Raw genomic sequence first — 22,156 nt, forward strand, 5'->3', positions numbered from 1 at the left:
CCTCACAAAAGTTATTTACTCTGTTTGGGTTTCTTTTTCCTCCTCTGTTGAGTAAAAAGATTGGAGTAGATTATCTTAAAAAATCTTGGGGATGGCGAGTTTGCATAACAGTCAGAATCAGAAAGGTGGGACTATGTAACCTTGGGCAAATGACTTGACCACTCAGAGCCTTTATTTTCCTATCTGTAAAATAGGCACTGTGTTTATCTCAGTGTTGTTATGAGAATCCAATCCTTTACATGGAGAGCATCTGAGACATACTAAGTGCTCAGTGAACGGTGTTACCCGCATTTCTTCAAGTATGACATCGCTGGTTATGATCTGAAAATCCACGTGGGGCTTCTAGTGCCAATAGCACCCGAGGTACAAAACAAGTCTAAGACATATTTGCTACCATCAAAAACTTGAAGTCCATTTGGAGGAATAGGATATACACGCATGCGTGCATGCGTGCGTGTGTATGTGTATGTGCCTGCACACAATTAGTAAATGATACATTTGGAGCATCTTCAAAACAGCTTTTTTCATGCTTTCCTTTGGGAGAGACAAATGATGAAGTAGAAAAATAATGTGAATTCTGAAGCCAAAGAGACACATAGTCAAATCTCGGCTCTGACAGTTCCTGGCTGTCTGAATGTGAGCAGAGACTTAAACCCTCCAAGCCTCACTTTCCTCAGCTCTGAAAGTAGGAGCTTTCATGATCTGGGGGAGAACTGAGTTGGAAAATGAATGCAAAGTGAGTGGCATTCAGTGAGTGAAAGCTCCATTACACAACAGTCAAGGGTGGAATCCAGTGTTAATTCGTGGAATACAGGTTAAAAATGCTACGGCTGTTTAGACAAGGGAGCAGTCAGTGTAGGTCAAAATAGACTAAGAGAACTTAAAAATTCCTTTGACTCCTCTGGGTTATTTGTTTCAAATACAGAATCCTGTGTGTGATCCCAGAATCCATGGGGATCCTGGCTTAGAAAGCCCGGCACAGGGCTGGACAGTTATGGAAGCCTTTGAAAGATGGGATGAAGTATCCAGACTTGATAGAAAAACTCTTAGGTCCACCGTGAAATCAGTGAACTCAGAACAGCTGTCACGTGATCCAAATGGTGCTTCTGGAAGACTTGGTAGCAACAGGGTGTCTTCTGGCTTAAGTGCTACCGTGTGACAGCATTTTAAAGAAACATTCCTTTAAGAATTGAAATGCGCTCTTTAAAGGAGAGGAGCTCTTGTTAATCACGTTTATATGATAAGTACATATGCTATTTAGATCCTTATTCTTGGCAATATAAATGTCCAGACAAGATCCTTTAGATTTCAAACTGGATTTTTGTTGTTGTTGTTAATGAGATTGGACAATTTTTAGACTCACCAGATAACAGCCAGATGTCCAGTTTATTGAAAAAGATTGAAGTGTTCCTGGTTTTGAGATTCGAATGAGAATCCCACGCTCTGTGTGTTTCCTGACCAGCCCCACACGTTATCATGTTCCTCTGGCTGAAGGGCTTGAGAACCTAATAAACCGCCTGTGGTCCACAGAAATCGACCTTGCACTTCAGAATCATTCTCTCTCATTCACTTTGAAGTGAGTTGCTGTGCCATCCGATTTTCCTTCCTGTCTCTGAAATTCCTTTCCCAAACATATTCCCAGTGTGGAAGAGTTAGTCTTCTCTCCTTCTCCTCAGAGATCATCCATCACAGCGTACTCGCTGGCAGTGGAAATGATGAACTGGAATCTGGTTCTGCTGGGTCCTCAGCTCATAGGCTTTTTGCTGTGTGGAAAAGATGAGGAGAAAAGGAAGAAGTTGTCCGATGTCTTTGTCTGTAGTTGGGTATTGAACGTGGAAACCATCCTGGTTACAGATACACATGAAATGTGAGATCCAGGATGTCAGCTTTGAAGGAGAATTAGAGACACACCTCAGACTTCAAAGGGAGGTATTGTTTTAGAATAAGAGCAAAATTTAATAGGTATCGGAGCCGAGGCCTAGAAATTAGGGGAGATCTGCTTCCATTTTGAAGACCGATATGGAATACTAACGTAAAAAAATTAACCTGCTGCCTAACGCAGAGCCCAGTAATATGGGTTGTTATCATTATTATTATCTTTGTTAGTATTACTGTTTTTCTTCAGTTCTGTAGTGTCGCATCCAAGGCATGTTCACAAGATGGGTAGATGCAAGCCAGCAAAGGATATTTATTAGAGGATCAAAACCACATGCAAGAAGCTGTCTTTGGGACGGCCTCTGGAATCTGGCCTCTGGCCTGTTTATTCAGAGTTTTTATTTGTAAGTTGGTCAATAAACTGTGAAGCGCTTTTGTCAAGTTTACAGGCTGTGTGGGCTCATTAATGCAATCCAAAATATAAACAATAAGGATCTCAAAATACTGGCACCATGGGCTGAAGTTAGGATGTCCTGGGATTTTTGTTTTACGAATTTTTGTTTTGCCACTTATCCTGTAGGGAGCAGGTCATCACGATTTTAACTGAGATCCACACCATCCTGTACCCCATTCCAGTGCTGGAACCCAGTATAACCTAAGAGCAGTGTTAAAAATGTCTGCTCCGAAGGGATTCAGGAGCAAACATATATCTGAGCCAGATATAAGGAAATTTTGAAAGCAACATGGAATTAGTCAAGAAAAGATTTTTTAATATATTTTATTGAAGTATAGTTGATTTCCAATGTTGTGTTAATTTCGGCTGTACAGCAAAGTGATTCAGTTATATATATGTATATACATTCTTTATCATATTCTTTTCCATTATGGTTTATCACAGGATATTAAATATATTTCCCTGTGCTATACAGTAAGACCTTGTTGTTAATCCATTCTCTATAGAATAGTTTGCATCTGCTAATTCCAAACTCCCAATCCATCCCTCCCCCACTCCCTTTCCCCCTTGGCAACCACAAGTCTGTTCTCTATGTCTGTGAGTCTGTATCTGTTTTGTTGATAAGTTCATTTCTGTCATATTTTAGACTCCACATAAGAGTGATGTATGGTATTTGTCTTTCTCTTTCTGACTTACTTCATTTAGTATGATAATTTCAAGGTCCATCCACGTGGCTGCAAATGGCATTATTTCATTCTTTTTTATGGCTGAGTAGTATTCCATTGCATACATATATGTACCACATCTTCTTTATCCATTCCTCTGTTGATGGACATTTAGGCTGTTTCCATGTCTTGGTTATTGTGAATAGTGCTGCTATGAACATAGTGGTGCATGTATCTTTTTGAATTATAGTTTTGTCCACATATATGCCCAGGAGTAGGATTGCTGGATCATATGGCGACTCTATTTTTAGTTCTGTGAGGAACCTCCATACTGCTTTCCATAGTGGCTGCACCAATTTACATTCCCATCAACAATGTAGGAGGGTTCCCTAAGAAAAGTCTTAAATAGGTCAAGGAGGCCTAATTTATGCCACTTTTCCCCAGCATTCACAAAAATCGTTTCCATTAATTGGACACATCCTATGTGCGGGCACTGTGCTAAGTGCTTTACACATACGAGATTAACATCAGCAGTTTTCATCGACTGAAGCACGTCAATCCACACCCCTACTCATCCCATTCAAATAGTTCTAGGAATCTAAGAAATGTGATCACAGATCAGTCCAGGCCCCCATATGTCTCTACTGGGTGATCACTCCCAAACCACACCACTGTCACCAGAGCTACCAAGGAGAAGGTCCACACCAACTTACCCGATGCCTCACTGATGTCCTCACGAGCCTGCCATAGTTCCCCTGCCACTTGCAAAGCAGTAGGAGAAAACTCTCTTTCTGTGTGGTACTCAGCTCTGGGAGCAGTGGCTCGGGACACAGAGTGACACCATTTAACAAGACCCACCCTCGGCATCCACGCAGCCCTTTTCTCCCCAGTGCACGCCCAACTCGAGGGTAGCTGAGCTGGTCTGAGTTGGTCTACCAGCCACCAGCATCCTACCCCTCATTGCAAACATGGCTTCAGTTGTTCCTCCCACCAGACACACACCTTCCAGAGTCTCTAACGCCCATGGAAAGGGAGGTCTTCACATACGTACCGGGAGGAGCTGTGTGGCCTGACCCCAGCCACCGGACGTAGGTGAGTCTCAGCTCTCCTCAGCCATGACTTTCCCTTCACAGGCTTTACTGTATCTATTCCTTAGAACAACCCTCTGATTGGTAACGGTCTAATAGCCCACTTTTGAGTAGGTGAACTGAGGCTCAGAGAGCTGTGGTTGACTGGCCCAAGGTTGCACAGCTAAAACAGTGAATTTGAACCTGACTCCGTAGCCCAAGATGCTCTAGACTTGGGTTCTGAGCAGGTTTTCCTTACATGTGCCGAACGCTAAAGGGAAACAGGAACCTGGTGTCTCGATATCCGTTTTGGGGTCCTTCTTTTAACTGGATTTCAGCCACCCCAACATGAAGGCCATGCCCTTAGGCCAGTGTGCAAAGGTACAAAAATGTGCAAAATGATTTTGAGTGGTTCTTGAAGACAGCCCTAAACATTTAATCAGTCATGTGATGCAAAGTTATCTTCTCGCCATTCGACTCCATTTTCTTTGGTGACCTTAATTATAAAATCTCTTCATGATATTAATAGGCATTTTTTACTGTGCTAACACTTGCTGGTCTCTCTTTTTAACAAAAACTTAAAAATAATTAGAATTTAATGAGCATTTTTGTTTTATTCGTTGCAGTAGTTTTGATACATACTTTTGGTTATAGGGAGGATGTTGATATTACATTCGTGATAAGGATAAGATGCTTTCTTTTAAAATATATTTGTTTAAGTAAAAAGATAGTCAACTTAAAGAAAAATATCATGTAAATACAGATGGTACATGGGCAGCTCAAGAATCGTGAAAATGGTATGCAAATTACTGACTTTTGAGAAATGTCCCACTGGGCTAATTCCCAAAATAAGGAGTGTTTTGCTGGGTAGTAGAACTTTGAAGTGGGGAATAGTCATTTCTTTTGAAACAGACAGTACTTATAATGCCAACTTTTGAAACATCAGAAGGGTCTGGACATCTGAAGCGATAACAAAGATGATGAAAACATCACTGTTCAGAATAGCTCCTTCCACGCCGCACCATCGCCTACACCCAGTTCTCAGTTTCCTCTAGAAAACAGTGAGCAGTCAACAGCCAAGAACTTGCCAGACACAGGAAACCAAAGCACAAACTAGTCTCCTTACAACCAACTGGGACAGGAAAGAGGTTTTGAAAACCTAAAAGTGCCGTTCTTACATAGTGGGAGGGTTTTCTCAGCCTAACGTAGACAGTATATTGACTCTTGAAACTTTTGTGGGTCAGGTTTAAGGAGGTCTGGCTTTTAAAATATCATTTAACTCTTTGCCTTTTCGTAGGATTAAATAGCATCCAGGTGGTCTCGGGAGAAGGGGTGTAGTTCCAAGAAAGCTACACTGCTTGCAATTCCTTCTGAGTGTGCTATAATTTTCTGACAATCAGAAGCTTCCAGAAAACCCACAGTCCATTTTAGGGACATATTTTGTGCGCAGGTAAGCTTCAGTATGAGAAGATAAGGAAAAATAAATGGTCCAAGCTGAAGATCTCATCTAGCGAGAGAGCAAGTCTGGTAGAGGAGAAAGAAGCCCACACAGTCACACACACACACACACACACACACACACACACACACACACACAAAGTGATTCTTTTTTTTTAAATAAATTTATGTATTTTGTTTATTTTATTTTTGGCTGCATTGGGTCTTTGTTGCTGCATGCAGGCTTTCTCTAGTTGGGCGAGCGGGGGCTACTCTTTGCTGCCGTGCACGGGCATCTCATTGGGGTGGCTTCTCTTGTTGCAGAGCATGGGCTCTAAGTGCGGGGGCTTCAGTCATTGTGGCACATGGGCTCAGTAGTTGTGGCGCACGGGCTTATTTGCTCCGCAGCATGTAGGATCTTCCCGGACCAGGGCTCAAACCCATGTCGCCTGCATTGGCAGGCGGATTCTTTACCACTGCGCCACCAGGGAAGCCCCACACAAAGTGATTCTGATCCTTCAAGTTATCACGGCAGGGGGAAAACCTGGCTTTCGGAACCATTTTCACCACTTTCTAGTTGTACCGTCCTGAACAAGTGACTTCACCTCTCTGTACTTCCGTTTCTTGCCGCATAAGTGAAGATCATCATGCTGACCGCTTGGGGCTGCTTTAAGTGACACGGTGTCTGCAGAGTACCAAATGAAGGAGATACATTTGCAAATGTCAGGTCCCTGCTTCCTCCCCCACTGCATGTTTTCAAGGTACAAATAAAGGCAGGACTTGAAACAAAATCAACATAGATAAGAGTTCTTACCCGGGAATCCAAAAGAAAGACAAGGGTCTACGAACACCCTGAAACTATTTGCAAAATATTTTGTTCATGTTTACTTTTCTGGGAAGAGAGTCCAGCTCTGTCAAGTGAGTCTCAAAGTGGTCTGTAAACACCACCACCCACCCACCTAATAATCCTTCAGAACAACTGCAAAAAATATGCAAAGATGACCTCCCACGTTGGAGCTTGGCAAACTGATATAATGATTGTGACATTGGCCTTTGATAGAATTTGGATAACTCCTCTCCTATTTGGGGCAGGACTGTAGATGCCAGAATTACTGCAGGGATGAACAGGGTTTGAAGCTGGGTGTGTTGGACCCTAGCCCCCTGGCCCTTCCTAGAAGTATTTTAACCAGACTGTACTTTGGCATGGTGACCTTGGCCTACGTCGAACGCTGATGTAAGATGGAGCTTCGGGTGCTGGCCACTGCCCGACTGTCAGGGTAAGGCTGAGTACTGCTTGCTCTCTGAGGACCATGGGATGGATTTCTCTGGACATGTTACCAGAATTTCCCTGAGCAGCTCATGTATCTTACCTAACAGTGACTGTATTGTGTGACCAATCATAGATCCCTCTTTTCATCAGCTACCAGAAACTGTCAAGGCAAACGTGTTACTTGCCCACAGCCAAGACTGTAGTTTGTGTGTTCTGTAGCATCCCTTCTCCTCACTCCATTTGTATTCTGCCTGCATCTGTATGTTTATTTTTCCTTTGTTACATTTTAAAATACATAACTTAATTTACACTGTTTACATTTGTGTAAAGCTCCTTCAGTTTCTTTTTGGAACAAGGTACGCATAAGCTGTGTCCAAGAACGGCACCCGAAAGCTGTTAGCCCTGGTTTTGGTAACAGTCTGACTCTTACTTTTGTTTTTATCTTCCCTTTAGTCAGTTAAAGAGGATTCAGTTCCCACAGGTGCAGAGGAGAATGTAAGTTATGCATTAAATGACAGAATCATTCCATACTCATCTCCGGCATGATGGACCACTGGGCGCGTCAGCTCTGGGGTCCTGGGTTCTTGCATGTTCCAAGGGTTATTCATCCGCTGTAGACTCTTTCTCCCTTTCACGTAATTAGGGACCATGGGGGAACAACTTTGGATGAATATTTGTAAAGCCCATTGAATCAATGCAAATATAATGCAAAATCAGAGCACACATTTTTAGCACTTGTTACCATTTAGGGGCTGAAAGAGTCTACTAAACATAAGAACATCTTGCCACTTCCTTAAGGGACAATGATGCTGCGCCCTCTGCTTCATCTTACCTTGATTGCTCTTTCGCCTTTATTTCCATGCAACCTAGATTCTCCACTAACAGTGGGTGGTACCCAAGACAGGTAGTTGCATCAGGCGTGAGAGCAGCTTGCTGCAATAGTTGCTGTGAGACTCTTGGTCTCGGGCAGGAGAGCCAACTGTGTGGGCCTACACTTGACAGACATAGGTTGAGCCTCACTCTTTTTGGCCTTTAATTTCCGAGAGTGATGGTCAAAACTTTCAAGACACTGCATTCATGTCTGAAGGAGATGGCTCCATGGGAGACACCACAAAAATGTATCTTTCCAAAACATCTTCCAGGGAGATGAATAAATTGGCCTTATGAGTTTCCGACCCAAAACAGCAGCTTTCTGCTCTGAAAGAAGTACAGTCTTTGGAAAATGTTCTAAGTGGGCTAAGTTCACAGCTCCTTAAGATAGAAACTGATCGTTATCATTTCACCAAAGCAAAATATGTTTGGCTCTTCCGAGGTGTCTCTTGTTTGCTTGCCATGGATGGGACTTGTGTTTTCACCTTTATTTAATTGCTGGAACTGAGCAGAAGTTGAAAATCCAGTATGTTCCAGGAAGGATGTCTGTGATGTGGAATAAAAATTAGAATGGCTGTGTTGTCATTCTTGTTGGGAGAAAACCCTTCGGAATCTGCTTTGCTGTTGTTGTTACTGTTGTTATTTCTCTTTCCTTCTCTCCATCTCTCCCTTCTTTCTCTGCCCACCCACCTTCCTCTTCCTCTCCCTCCCCCTCCTGTCTCCTCCTCCTTCTTCTTCTTCTTTCCTTCCCCCCCTCCTTTCTTTTCGGAGCCAAATTTAGTAGCTCACAAAGCTCAGGTCTCTTGTAATTCAAATTCTCATGAATTTGCTGGCTATTTTCTAGCAAGTCTAGGTCTCTGTTTCTGCAGCCTACAAGGGTGAACTCCATGGGTCTTCTTCCCATGAACGTTAAATTTAAACGCTGCAGGTTAAATCCAGGGCAGCTGTTAGCTTCGAAGTTCCAGGTTTTTTGAAGAGAAACTTCTTTTTGGATGTTTGTGTGTAGTTGCCTATCCAAGGAACCTCGTGTCTCTTGCAGCTCGCATGTGAAAATGCAGAGCTGATCTCCAACAGGCAAACAGAATGTGTTTCATTTTCAAATTTGAAACAGAAAAATAACATGAATCAGTTAAATGATTGATACTGAAAGATAACACAAAATCAGATAGAGATACAAATGAAAGCAAAATATTGGGATGGCCAGTAAGTACATTCAGGTTTTTCTGTAATATCTTATGGAAAAGCCCAAACGAACTTTTTGGCCAACCCAATATTTTTGTCAAGAAAATAAAGAAGCATTTAAAAATCGCTTTAAATTGCTTAGTCCTACAAATGATGTTTCTATTTTTAAGCTTCCATATCTCATCTCCTAACTATTAGTTAGAAAGAATGAGGCTAAAATGTTGTGATCTTGGCCCCATCATCCCCAGGCTGTGCTGCCTCTTGGACCTCAGTTTACTCATCTCTTAAATGGCCATAATAATATTACCTACCCCTTAGGATTCTTGTGAGAATTAAATGAGTAATGCAGGTAGTATGCGTATTTCAGTGCCTGAAACACAGGAAAAACTCTGTAATTCAGGGGTTGGCAAACTACCGTTCATGGGCCAAATCTAGCCCATCACCTGTGTTTGTATGGCCCATGAGCTAAGAATGGTTCTGACATTTTGAATGATTGAAGAAAAATCAAAAGACAAATAATATTTTGTGATGCGTGAAAATTATACAAAATTCAAACTTCAGTGTTTATGAATAAAGTTTTATTAGAACACAGACACCCTCCTTCCTTTACACAGTCTATGGCTGCTTTCATGCTACAGGGGCAGAGCTGAGTAATTACAAGGCCCTTTGCAGGAAGAGTTTGCCTCCCTCTGCGGGAATGTCAATGCATAGGAGTTGTAACAACAGGAAGTGAGTGCTTCCCAGTAATCAGGGATTATATTTCCTCATGAAATTACACACCTCACAGCTGACTCAGTGTCCACGTGGAGTGAAGGTATGTGTAAAACAATTAGTTTAATTTCCTTCTCCCAAGTAAGAGAGATGGTGTGAATCAAAACAATGGATAATACTCTAAACCTTCAGAACAGGACAATTAGGTGTCATTAACCATATTACAAGAGTCCTTAAACAGTCTCAACTTCTTCTGGCTGAAATGCGATTGAGTTTAGTTTTTTAAATTTCTCTACTGAGAATTTCCAAAACTGATCTATCACCCAATGCAAAGTAAAGAGCAGGCTGATGTCAACATTTTTCAAAATGTTTAATGAAAAGAAAAATAAGGTGCTTGAAGCCCCTGGAAGTTTTAACGCTTTTCCTAGAATGAGCCTCTGGTCCTAACAGGAAAAAAAATCTGTTTATCCTGACTACAGAAAATATTGAATTCTTCTGTTGTAACCTGAAAATGTTTTGACCACTGGTTAATTGAGGTAATGTTCTAACTAATGGTGGGGGGATGGGGGCAGGGGTGGGAGATTTCCTTCCCAGTGACCTATTAGATCAGGGAAACAGGTATTTCTCTTTCTTAGTGATGAACTTCTCAGTTGCAAGTGAAAGAAAACCCATCTCTACCTGGATTAAAAAGAAAGTGGAATTTATTGGCTCTCATGCTCTCCCTTGGCTCAGCCTTCTTGGCCTGGCTACGTCCTCTGCCTTCCAACATCACATCAGCCAGTGCAGAGTAAAGGAGAAACTGGTCCAGCAGCAACCCTGCATGTCCTGGAATTTGTTCCTGTTCATTGACTTAAACGGGTTCCCATGCTCTGTTTTAGTCAGCATCTGCCAGGTTGTGTTGCAATAACAACCAAGCCCCAAATTCCAGTGGTTTTCAACAGCACAGATTCTTTTCTTTTTTTTTTCTCACTCATGCTGCATATCAGCTGTAAGTTGGCTTGTGGGTGATCCTTATGGCCTCTTCCTACTGAAATCTAGATGGAAAAAGCAGCCCCTTCAACAAGGAGGTGCAGCTGGAATGGCAGAGAGAAAATAGTGCCATGGCTGAGCCATGGACTAGCTCTTAAAACTTTCACTCAGTCGAGGTTTATATCATGTCCACTCACATTCCATTCTCCAAAGCAAGTCACACAGCAGTGGGCACGGATATGTAATTCTTTTATAGGAAGGCAGGATGAATAATTGGGAAAATTCTACTTTCTGCCACATATTCCCATCCCGGAACTCATATGACCAAGGAGCTAGACCATGTTAATTGGCTTAGACCTGCTCAACCAGCTTCATCCATATCACATAGTATTAAAGTTAGGGAGGATTGTCCACCCAAAGAAAACCTAGGGGGCTGAGAATGAGGAAGAATGTGAAAGAGTTACTGGGTATAAAAATAAAATCTCTACAGTGTCTTTGCAATTAAATAATCATGTTATAAATCAAATCAGAACGAATACAAATAAGATTCTATAATCAAAAATTTTAATATCAATATTATTATGTCATGGGTGAAGTTTAAGTGGAGGAAATCCATTTTGCTATAAATCAGCTTCTGAAACTCACAGCTCTAGTAAAACTTGTGTAAACCAAATTTTAAGAGTAAATATGGTATATTACTAGGGGCAAAAAGTGAAATCTTTTGCTAAAACGTGTATTGTCTGTGTTAATTGTACTAACCATCTACATGCAACATACAATATTCCCTACTGAAATCAAGCAAGGGAGATTTAATTCTAAAATATAGCACAAATCTGATTTTCACTCTGTCCACTGTACCCAAAGTTAAAATGTGCAGATGCAGTCGTATATTCTGAATAAGGAACAACTTTTTCCAAATCTCTGTCCTGGAAAGGAATCAGAAAGCTATCCAAATAAAAATCAAATTCTTATGTCTGTATATGCAAATCAGATCCTCACTTAGCTCGAATCCTTCTAGATTTCCACGCTGGATGTCAGTGGATTTTTTTTTTTTTTTCTTGGCTGCTGAAAGCCAACTTCTTGGCCTGACTTCAAAGCTAATGAGAGTCCCTAGAAGTCCCTTTCTTTTTTCCTACTGAAATAGTTGTGTTTTGAAGAATGGACTCTGGGCTAGGATTTATCAGTTGACACCCCTTGACATTTGGAAAGGTCCAGTAAGAAAACCATGGGCGCTCAAATAAAATTGATGTGCAAAGTTATTTCCATACAATCATTTTATCATATGAGTAAATGGCCCTCCAGGCTCTCCAAACAAAAAATGAACTTGCTGCTTCAATCACAAATAAATCTGAACCCAGAGTCAGTGAGTCAGACTCTGTTCATTACCTACCTAAGGGCCATTTCCCATTCCTCCACCCTTTTTCTCTTGATCTTAGGTAAGGTTGGCAACTACCACAGCCCCAAAGTATTTCACTGTGATTTGTCTAAACCAACAATCCCATTTTCTTCACCAATAATTAGTCTAGGGGTAAGGATGTGACCTACTTTTGGTCAGTGAAATGTACCCTGAGTAGAGGATCAAAATACAGAAGTTCATTTGAAGCCACTCTTTTGCTGTGACTGTCCTTCCTTCTTAGGACATTGGATTGAGGATGTGATGCATGGAACTGTGGCAACTACTTGATATCCATGAGTCAGCAGATAAAAGGATGAAAATTCAGCATGACAAGGATGGCAGAGCCAAAGGATAGAAAGAGCCCAGGTGATAGAAACACTGTGGAGCCACCGAACCTACCCCATAACTTCCTACTTTCAACCTTGTTCCATATTGTTATTGGTTAAGTCACTATTAGGTATTCAGTTACTGGTAAACAACTCCATCCTCACTGAAATGACTACTTGCCTGTGGTGTGACTCTGGCTAAGTCATTCACTCATTACGATTCTTGATCTATAGAATAGGAATAATGTTACCTACTCTGAGCTGTCTTGAGTAACTCAGTAACTCTTTATTGAGGTAATAGATTAAAAATACCTTGTACAGGGCTTCCCTGGTGCTACAGTGGTTGAGAGTCCACCTGCCGATGCAGGGGACATGGGTTCGTGCCCCGGTCCGGGAAGATCCCACATGCCCGGAGTGGCTGAGCCCGTGAGCCATGGCCGCTGAGCCTGCACGTCTGGAGCCTGTGCTCCGCAACGGGAGAGGCCACAACAGTGAGAGGCCCGCGTACCGAAAAAAAAAAAACCTTGTACAACGTCTGACATAGTAAGAGATAGTTATTGATATCTTCTCTAAATAGTGGACATGTGCCTGGTGGGTGATTCCAGATAATTCAAGCCCGTGGAGTAAATGGCTCTCAAATAGCATAAGTAACAACTGCTAGTGTTAATTAAGTGCTTATTGTACGTCAGGCACGGTTCTAAGAACTTTACATGTGTTGCCTGATTTAATTCTCAAAACAACTTTCTGATGTGCATACTATCCCCATCGAGAAATGAGAAATGAAAGCACAGAGATGTGGAGTAGGAAACTTGGATTAGAGCCCCTGGAAGGGGTAAGGTCAAGATTGAGGCCCAGGCAGGCTGGTCACTCTTATCAGGCTGCCTACATTTCAGATGTACCCCAGGGCTCTTGTGGCTGAAGCTTATTTTTCAGAAATGCAATTAAATTAAGTCAGGCCTGGATGTGGAAACCCAGGACCACATTTGACCACTAATCCAGTCTCTTATTTGGCTCTAGTCTCTGCCTGGTTTCCTAAAGACAGGCCTGGGTTGAAGACAGACAGCCCAGCAGCAGAAGCCTCCTCCCAGTCGTGCTTTGTTTGACTGTCCAGTGGTTTTAGTGTTTTACTGTCTTTCAAAGGGACGACTTAACTTTCATTTGTCTTAGTTCCCACCACTCCTTTTTGTCTTAAACCTGGTCAATCCACGCTGACTTCACCTGCCTTGCATTCTGGGGACTTTTGACTTTATAACTCCCCAACCTAGCTCTTAGATTACAAAGGGAAAATGCTGCAAGTTGTGTCAATACCTTAAGAGATACCTTAAGGTGACAATACCTTGTCACCTGCCTTGCATTCTGGGGACTTTTGACTTTATAACTCCCCAACCTAGATCTTAGATTACAAAGGGAAAATGCTGCAAGTTGTGTCAATACCTTAAGAAATGGAAGATGGGGAGAGAATGCTATGATTTAATTGCCAGGTTTGGGGATGTTTCTATATGCTGATTTGTGGATGGGCACCTTCCTGCTTCAGCTGACAATATAAAGATGAAGGGTCCTTCTCAATTTGGATCATTTGGGTTATTTGCAAACCAATGGTATATTCCGCATGGAGGAACGGAAAATGATTTCTCCACAGTCATTCTGTGTTTTTGGAAATGACTAAGTTCCCTTCCCCTCCTCCCTAACAGCACGAACAGGATTCGGAGGAAGCTGGGGGTCTGGCACCAGCCAAAACAAATGCAAAGATGCCTTTGGCTCTAGAGGACTTCCCTCTGCGGCAGAGATGACAAGTGTTTGTGTAAAGGGCCAGATAGTAAATGTTTTAGACTTTGCCGGCTACATGGAGCCTCCGTTGCCAATTTTTCATCTTTTTAAACAATTTTTCCAACCCTTTAAAAAATGTAGAATCTATTCTTAGCTCATGGGCCATCCTCAAACGGGCTCTGGGATGAATTTGGTAGTAGTTTGCCAACCTCTGCCTGAGGAAACGAAAAGGAAATTATAAAACTCTTACCAGGCCAACTAACTCTGTCGTGTTGCAGGGACCAGTGCAAACATAAAAGCTGTCCGAGGTGTGACTGGGGCACAGCCCAAACGGAATGAGGCAATGCAAACGAACAAAATTTGGAATCAGAGCGCAGGTGAACCGTCTAAGGGCAGGGCTTCCATCTCAGCCCCCAACTGGTGGCCACCCCTTCAGACATTCAAGGGGCTCTGAGCTCACGAGGTACCCTGCTGGGGGCCGTAAGGAACTTAGCGGGGGTTCTCTTGCCAAGTTCATCCTGCTCCTGAAAGCAGGAACTTCAGTTAAGTAAGGAGAACAAGTGACTGGTCTGGGGAGAAGTGGGAAAATGAGTTACCAAGGAAGTCAAGGCCATTAAACTGAGAGGCTTTCACACTATCGTTTCTTGCAAAGAGGACGGTTTCTCCACAGCTGCAGCGAGCTAGGATGTGCAGTGGAAGACATCCCGGCCACTGTCCTAAGATTGTACTCTTAAGGAAATAATTACACAGGCCAGGTGTGATTTACCTTTATGGGAGACCAAACAGGTGGGTCTGATAGATTGATTGAAAGGGGTATTGAGCATGCTCTGAAGGGCATCCTTAAAAGGGACTCCCTGTCCAAGCCTTGTAGCTTCCCAGGGCAGGAATTTTGTCTCTTCCACTTCAGCATATTTGGAGAGCACATGATATGATGTGAGTATTACTTCTTCAAGATGTGCCTGTATATAACCTAGACTCCAAACTGTAGCTACCATGTGGTTGAGGGGAGAACCGGGACCCCACTTTATAAAACACGTCTGGGGGATGGGTTTTTTTTTTCCCACTGTCTTATTACCTGGCAAAACAATCCAGGTGGTGTGTGAATCACAGGTAGAGGCTGTAAAGTCCGAAGAAGTAGAATCAGCCTTACAAACAGTGGATCTCAGCGAAGAAGGAGATCGCACACCTGAACCCGCAGAAGACACGCTCAAGAGAGCAGAACGCAAAACACCAAGACCCTCCCTGATGGCGCTTCTCAGACAGATGGTAAGCCCTTGCTTCCAGTTCAGGGAAACTGAAATACCTACATCAGCTTCTGAGACCAAAGAGCCCAGGTCAGGTGGTGAGACATGATTCTAGGTAGTACAGATGGAATATAAACCGAGTAGGAGTTGAGAAAATTCCCTTTCGTCCTCCTGATTTAATCACAGAGAATGTCTCTCTTTATTGCTAATTTTCCTTAACCTTTAACCCCTGCTAACTGCCTTCTTAACAAAAGAAGAGCTGGCCTGGGCTCCTGAGCTGTGGCAGACAACAATACCAACCTGGAAGTTAATAGTGTTGCTTACTTTTAATTTTATTTATTTTTAAAAGTTTCCCTGTGTTTTTGGCCAATGATTCCGTTTTCCCCGTTATGGTAATAATATGCAGTTTCCTTTGAAAATACGTTTATTTACATAAAGAACATAAGGCATTTTTAAAGGATTAAGTAATTAATAGTTCAAGTTATATTTTGATGTTGGAAAACTTCTGAAGGGGACGTATGAGTGACACAAATTTGGGCAAAGCTGGTTTACAGATAATTCCAGAAAGGGTATGATATGAAAGGAAATGACGATTTCCTAATAGTGAAGGTGTATAATTTAGTTGGTGAATTTGCCGTGTTTTTAATTTCTATAGAATGGAAAGAATCTGGGCAGACATCTTTGGGCATCTGTGAAGAGTCATGTGCATAAAATATCTAAACATCCAGGAACTTAAGTAATATAATGCAATCAAACCCCAATCGGTTGGAAGACAAAAAAACAAAAACCCATGTAAAAGGTCATTGGTTTAATTCTCTTTTAATGAAAAACAAGAATTTCATTAGAGTGTGCCTTTATTTTCAGGAGTATTTGGGAATTAATCCTTTGAGAAAGCAACTCTCTAATTTCACAAGCTCAGTCTGTTAAGGAATTCTTTCTCGTCCACAAAACAAAACAGAACAAAACCCTTGCCAGTGGGAGATGAGGAATATTAGAAATCACTGTTAGAAACTGTTGACAGGAATCATTTTCTTTTATTGCTGAATTCTCGTGGAGTAAGAAGTACTGGGCAGCCTGCATGGCTGGAACCCCATCTATATTCCTGGCCATTTATTCTGCAATTTGGCACTGAAAATGGGCATCAAGATTTGAGATTTTTAAATCAATTTTTACATGACATCAGGAAAGAAAAGAACATTTGGCCTCTTTCTGGCAACCCATCTACATTACAAATGGGATCCCCAAATAGCTCATCACAACATTGAGGAGGGTCCAGCTTTCTCGTTTCTGGATGGAGTTGAGAGATACGGGGAAAAAAAAAAAAGCAAACAGAATGACTTTCTCTTCCAAATAATCAACATGAGACTTCTTCGTTTAAAAGGGAGGAAAATATAAGAGACTCCAAATAAAGCATGAAAGACCTCTAAACCACCCAATGCATCCATTCAAAACAAATCCTTAAATTCAAGTGAGGTTCCATACTTAAAGTCATCCTCTGGAGTTATCCATTAGATGCTGTTTGGGGATATTTTCGAGCAGTAGAAACTGTGTAAGTCTGAACAAATTGGAAACAAGAGTCGTTTGGAATTGATTCTCCACAGGATAGGGATGGGGTAGAAAAGGACACATTTCCCCAAGTAATCCTCCATCATCCGACAGTGCCCGGTCTTATAATGTCCATTGTTCTTATATCCTGTTGCCCACTAAAAGGGTTATACCTGGGAGCTTGAATATTATTGCTTCCTTTTTTTTCTTTTTTTTGCGGTACGCGGGCCTCTCACTGTTGTGGCCTCTCCCGTTGCGGAGCACAGGCTCCGGACACGCAGGGTCAGCGGCCATGGCTCACGGGCCCAGTCGCTCCGCGGCATGTGGGATCCTCCCGGACCGGGGCACGAACCCATGTCCCCTGCATCGGCAGGCAGACTCTCAACCACTGCGCCACCAGGGAAGCCCCTATTGCTTCCTTTTAATGTTTAAACCCCCAAGCTTCCATGATTGTTGAGATTTCCCCTAAAATTCCAGATTTCTTCATTATTCTGGTCTTGCATTCTGTTTTGTTTTCGTTAGAACATTATATTCCCATTGCAGTTAATTCAGACACACAAAAGACAGGGGCTTTTTCAAGTTTACCACAGTTCCCACCACTCCCTATTGCCCCGCCCAGGCCACCTCCCTCATTGACATTTCTGGTCTATCCCGTGGGTATTTGAGTTTGCAGCCCCAGATACAGAGCCACCTCACTCTTTATAAGAACTTCATTGCATCACATTGTCTGGGTTTATCATGTTCTGATTAACCGTTGCGCCATGGATGGACATTTGGTTTCCAACTTTCTGCATTTCATTTATTCACTTATTCAACAAATAATTATTAAGCTCCCACTATATTCTAGACGATACAGATACATAAATAGATGTGGTCCCTCTCCTCATGGAGAACAAAGCCTAGTAAGGAAAACAGACTTATTTTGAAGTCTGTGCCATATTCAGTGAGCACGCACCATGTATCTTCCACATGTTAGCTGCTTTACTAACCTGCATGAATATCGTTATACATCTACTTTTTGCCCAGGTGTTAATATCCTCATAGTGTAGAATCCTGCAAGTCAGCTTCAGCAGTTTTTTTTCAGGAAACACTTTTGGGTAATATTTCATAGCTTCCAAACTAAAGTCTTTGGATTTATGTAGGGAAAAAAACAAAAACAAACACACAAAAAACTGCTCTAAGGGTTTGAAGATAGAGGCAGCATCTGGCCCATCGCTATGGGATTTTTATTTTCTATTTTTTTAGTATGTGCCTGAGCATTATAACTGAATAAGTGAACGTTTTAAACTGATTTTAAGTATTTTTAGCAAAATATAGTTTTTAAAAATAATTGATTTAATAGAAGAGAAAACTCAATTGCAAATACATCACCCTTGTTTTGTAATCAGGGTTTCCATTCATCTGATCATTGATTTTCTACTTTCTAGCCTTCCCTCCCCTTAAATTTCTTTCAGATAGCGTATTTTGCTATCCCATGGCAAAGTACTTCTTGTTTGATTACTTTTTTTAAATAAATGCATTTCCCAGTTCATTTCTAAAGTGATCTTTTTCTTTCCAGAAATTAATCTTTCCTAAAAATAGAAAGAAGATCATTTTTCAAATAATTATATTTCAGGGAAAAGAAAAGAGAGTCATATAAGTCCTAACATTGCATTGGGCACATGTAGATATAGCACTTCACAAAAATCCTATGGGCTCCTACAGACTTTCGAAAAAATTGCAAGGAATAGCTAAGACATCTGTCACGCCCTAAATAGAAAAAGAGTCTTATGTGTATTAATTCAACGGTATGTCAAGAAATTGGCTATTTGAAGCACTGGTATATTTTTACAAAGTGCGTGGGTGGAGAACCGTATTCACGTACCCACAAACCAGGTAGGCAGATGAAACCAGAAAAGGTGGTGGATGGAAGTACAAAGATACAGATTTATACTTTGTCAATATTAATAACACCTTACACTTGAAAAGTGCTTTCTCCTGCAAGCTACTGTCATATACATTGTTTCATTTAATCTTCCTCCTGTCTCTTTCTTTAGACCATTAGTTTTGTAAGAAACTCTGTTGGAATAACCTTCTCAGGCTTAGATAAGAAAGACTCTCGAACTTTAATTCTGGCAAATCAAAGGCCCAAGTGACACAGCTATGAAATCAGAGGGATTTTGTTAATTACATTCAATCTAATCAATCTAAGAAAACCTGCTGAAATTGACTGTCTTGTGGAAAAAGGAGAAAAGTTTGTAAGGATAAGTATAAAACAACAAACAGGAGTCTTTTAGCCAAAGTTTTTGATCTCAGCTTCTTCCCTGAGTATTAAACTATGAATACTGAGTTGCTCTTTAAGGTCAGGTTTCTGAAAGTAGCATTTGTTGCGGGGCAATTCCTGTCTCCATCGGCGACGTGCATTCTTTCCTACCCTAAAAGGGGACTCTGGAGTCATTTGGCGGGTCTCAGCCATTAATAGTAATAATAATAATAGCTACTGTTTGTTTTTTGCATGCAAATGATGTGGCCAGGCCCGGGCTAAGCACATTGCATGCATTAACTCATTTATTAATATAAAAACCCTGTGAAACAAACCCTCTTACTGCCCCACTGTGCGGATGAGGGCACGAAGACTCAGTGTGGAAGCGACCTGCCCAAGGTCGCGGAGCTGGTCAACAGCAGAGCCAGAATTCAGAGTCAGGCTCTCGGTGATTCTAAAGCTGACCCTTGTTATTGCTGCTTCCCGTGCTTCTGGCAGCTCTTTTCTTTGAGAGTAAATAGAACAACTATGGCTCCATTTTTGTGATTCTCTACCTGAAATGACAACAAAGCACAAGAAAGCAGAATTCATACATGTCTTACATAAAGCTTGGACGAAAGTTTTCTGAATATACTTGTCACTAAAATGAGATGTACCTTGGCTGTGTCATTTTGTCTGAACTGCCCAATTCCATTTCAGGTGAGCGTCTTGGTAAAACACAAAGATGGGACTCATAACCTTTGTTTACCCGGGAACTTTCTAGCAGGCCCAGTTCTTTAGGTTTGTTGTCATGAGGTTGATGTAGTAAACACTCGGGCTCCTCTGCTGACACTAAATTAAAATATCCCGACTCTTCCTTTAAATCTCAGCTTCAGTTGGAACAGATCGCTATCAAAATACATTTGTGTTCCTTTCCAAGAGATTTGAACTGACCATCAAACACTTCCACTAGAATTTTAAGTACCTAAGTGATATATATCAGAGATGCTTCCAACATTCTTCAGAGTATCAAGCTATAGGAATGCATGACACCATGAAAGAAATGTAAAAGTGATTTCATTCATATGCAAGGCTTGGATTCACAACCAGATCCCATTTCAGCACCGCAGGCTGGATGCCCTGAGATGCTTCATCTTTGATTCTCGTGAATAAAAATAAACTCTTTGTCAAGAAACTTGCTCCGTATCACACTGGGAAATCTCCACAATTACTTAATAGTCTTCAAACTGTTCTTTAAAGTACTAAATAGTCTCTGAAAGCATTTTTGTCTCTTTAAACAGCAACTCTATTTTTTTTGACAGCTGGGAAAAATAAGCTGCTGTGGTTACGGTCCTTTGAATAGAAAGCCCAACAGGAACTATTTTAATTTGTCACTGAAAGAGGGCTCTGCAAAGAGGAAAGAGGAGGGGTAGAGAGAAAACAAAGGAGAGAGGGAGAGAGGGAAGGAGAAAGGGAAGAAGGGAAGGAAGGAGGGAGGAAGGAGGGAGGAATTGTTAGTAACTGCAGGTATTGAAGAGACCTCAGATGGACTTAAAAGGCCCTTAGTCTAAACTCCGCCTACAGTCACCTTTGCATAAATACAGTTTTATATGCCTCAAAGTGAACAACAGAGAAAAATCATAGAAAAACTCGAGGTATTCTCCCTTTTTTTTTTTTTTTTAAAGACTTTGAACCTATTTGCAATGATTTCCCGGGCAGCATGAGGGTCTGTTTTCGGGATGGTAGCCTAGATCCACTACTGTCAAGGGAGACTTCTTATTCAATCCAAATTCTCCCTCAAGGGCTAGCTAGGAAAGGAAGGAAGAAGAACATCAATTTTAACCTTAAACTGGCAGGTACCTAACACTAACCAAATTGAAACAATGAAAGGGAAGTTAAAAATCTCTCTCTTAGCGGGTGTAACATGACTCCTAATTATCCATTCAGGTTTTGCTTTAAAAAACCATGTTGGCTGGTTGGTTTTTGCCTTTCAGCATTCCCTAAAGGCCACCTCATGAGGACAGGACCCTGTATTCTACAGGACCCTAGGGAGTGTGTTTGTGTAGGCAGGGCAGTTACAACACAGCCTGAATCCTGGAGGCCCCGTGAAATCCCAAAGTGGTAAAACTCTTGGGTGAGAGCTGGCAGAGCTAGTTGCAGGGAGAGAAATGATACCTGAGAGCCCTTTCTTCTTCTAAATGTTCTCAAGAAGATTGGTCCTTGTAGGACAATGCAGAAGACCTAGAGGAAGAAAAAAACCACCTTCCACCTGAATGGGTCTAAACTATACATAGAGAACAGATCCTCATTTGCCTTTGGGTTGAGCAGCTTGGGGAAACCCATGACAATGATATCTCTAAGAAAAGTGCATGGAACTTCCAGACACCGTGAGTTCAGGCCGAAGAAAGAGTTCAGGAACGGCTTCTCCATTCCTAATCAATGAAGAAGTAGATATCAAGGTCCTAGCCTATGCCTAGCTCTGGAAAGGTTGCTTTGGGGGTAGGAAGGATATTGGAATTCTTATACTGTGTTCAATCATAGACAGTCCTAGTCAAGTCTTCTGAATCAGAGAACAGCACCGAGCAGTAAAGATAAGCATATTTGTGCCCTGATGATAGGCATGTCCCATAAATATCCCTATTTGAGATTTTCAACCTCCACCTTATCCAAGCCCTTATCATTTTTCCTAATTAGGTAGCTTCATAGTAGATGCTCAATAAGTGTTTGTTCATTGAGTGGTACCTCCTACCTTCTAGGGGCAGTGTGGGGAGGAGGTTAAGAATGTAGAAGATGGGGCTTCCCTGGTGGCGCAGTGGCTAAGAATCCACCTGCCAATGCAGGAGACACGGGTTCAAGCCCTGGTCCCGGAAGATCCCACATGCTGCGGAACAACTAAGCCTGTGTGCCACAACTACTGAGCCTGCGCTCTAGAGCCCATGAGCCACAACTACTGAAGCCCACGTGCCACAGCTACTGAAGCCCGCGCGCCTAGAGCCTGTGCTCCACAACAAGAGAAGCCACTGCAATGAGAAGCCTGCACACTACAATGAAGAGTAGCCCCTGCTCGTCGCAACCAGAGAAAAGCCCGCATGCAGCAACGAAGACCCAAAAGAAGCCAAAAATAAAAAATAAATAAGAATGTAGAAGATGGACTCAT

At 41.9% G+C, this 22,156-nt stretch overlaps 1 protein-coding gene across 6 annotated transcripts in view; it reads left to right on the forward strand.

The window, feature by feature from the left end:
* Window positions 1–22,156, forward strand: part of BCAS1 (brain enriched myelin associated protein 1) — a 101,035-nt gene that overhangs the window by 66,697 nt on the left and 12,182 nt on the right. For 3 of the 6 annotated variants that reach the window (XM_060078131.1, XM_060078132.1, XM_060078134.1), the window contains 2 exons: window positions 7,222–7,263; window positions 15,082–15,255. The exons of 1 other annotated variant lie outside the window; for it this stretch is intronic. In XM_060078131.1, coding sequence (XP_059934114.1) covers window positions 7,222–7,263; window positions 15,082–15,255 — 216 coding nt within the window. The remainder of the gene's footprint in view (window positions 1–7,221; window positions 7,264–15,081; window positions 15,256–22,156) is intronic. 2 more of the 6 variants (XM_060078135.1, XM_060078133.1) reach the window with 2 other exon arrangements.

Source organism: Mesoplodon densirostris, chromosome 16, assembly GCF_025265405.1.
Source record: "Mesoplodon densirostris isolate mMesDen1 chromosome 16, mMesDen1 primary haplotype, whole genome shotgun sequence".
NCBI lineage: Eukaryota > Metazoa > Chordata > Mammalia > Artiodactyla > Ziphiidae > Mesoplodon > Mesoplodon densirostris.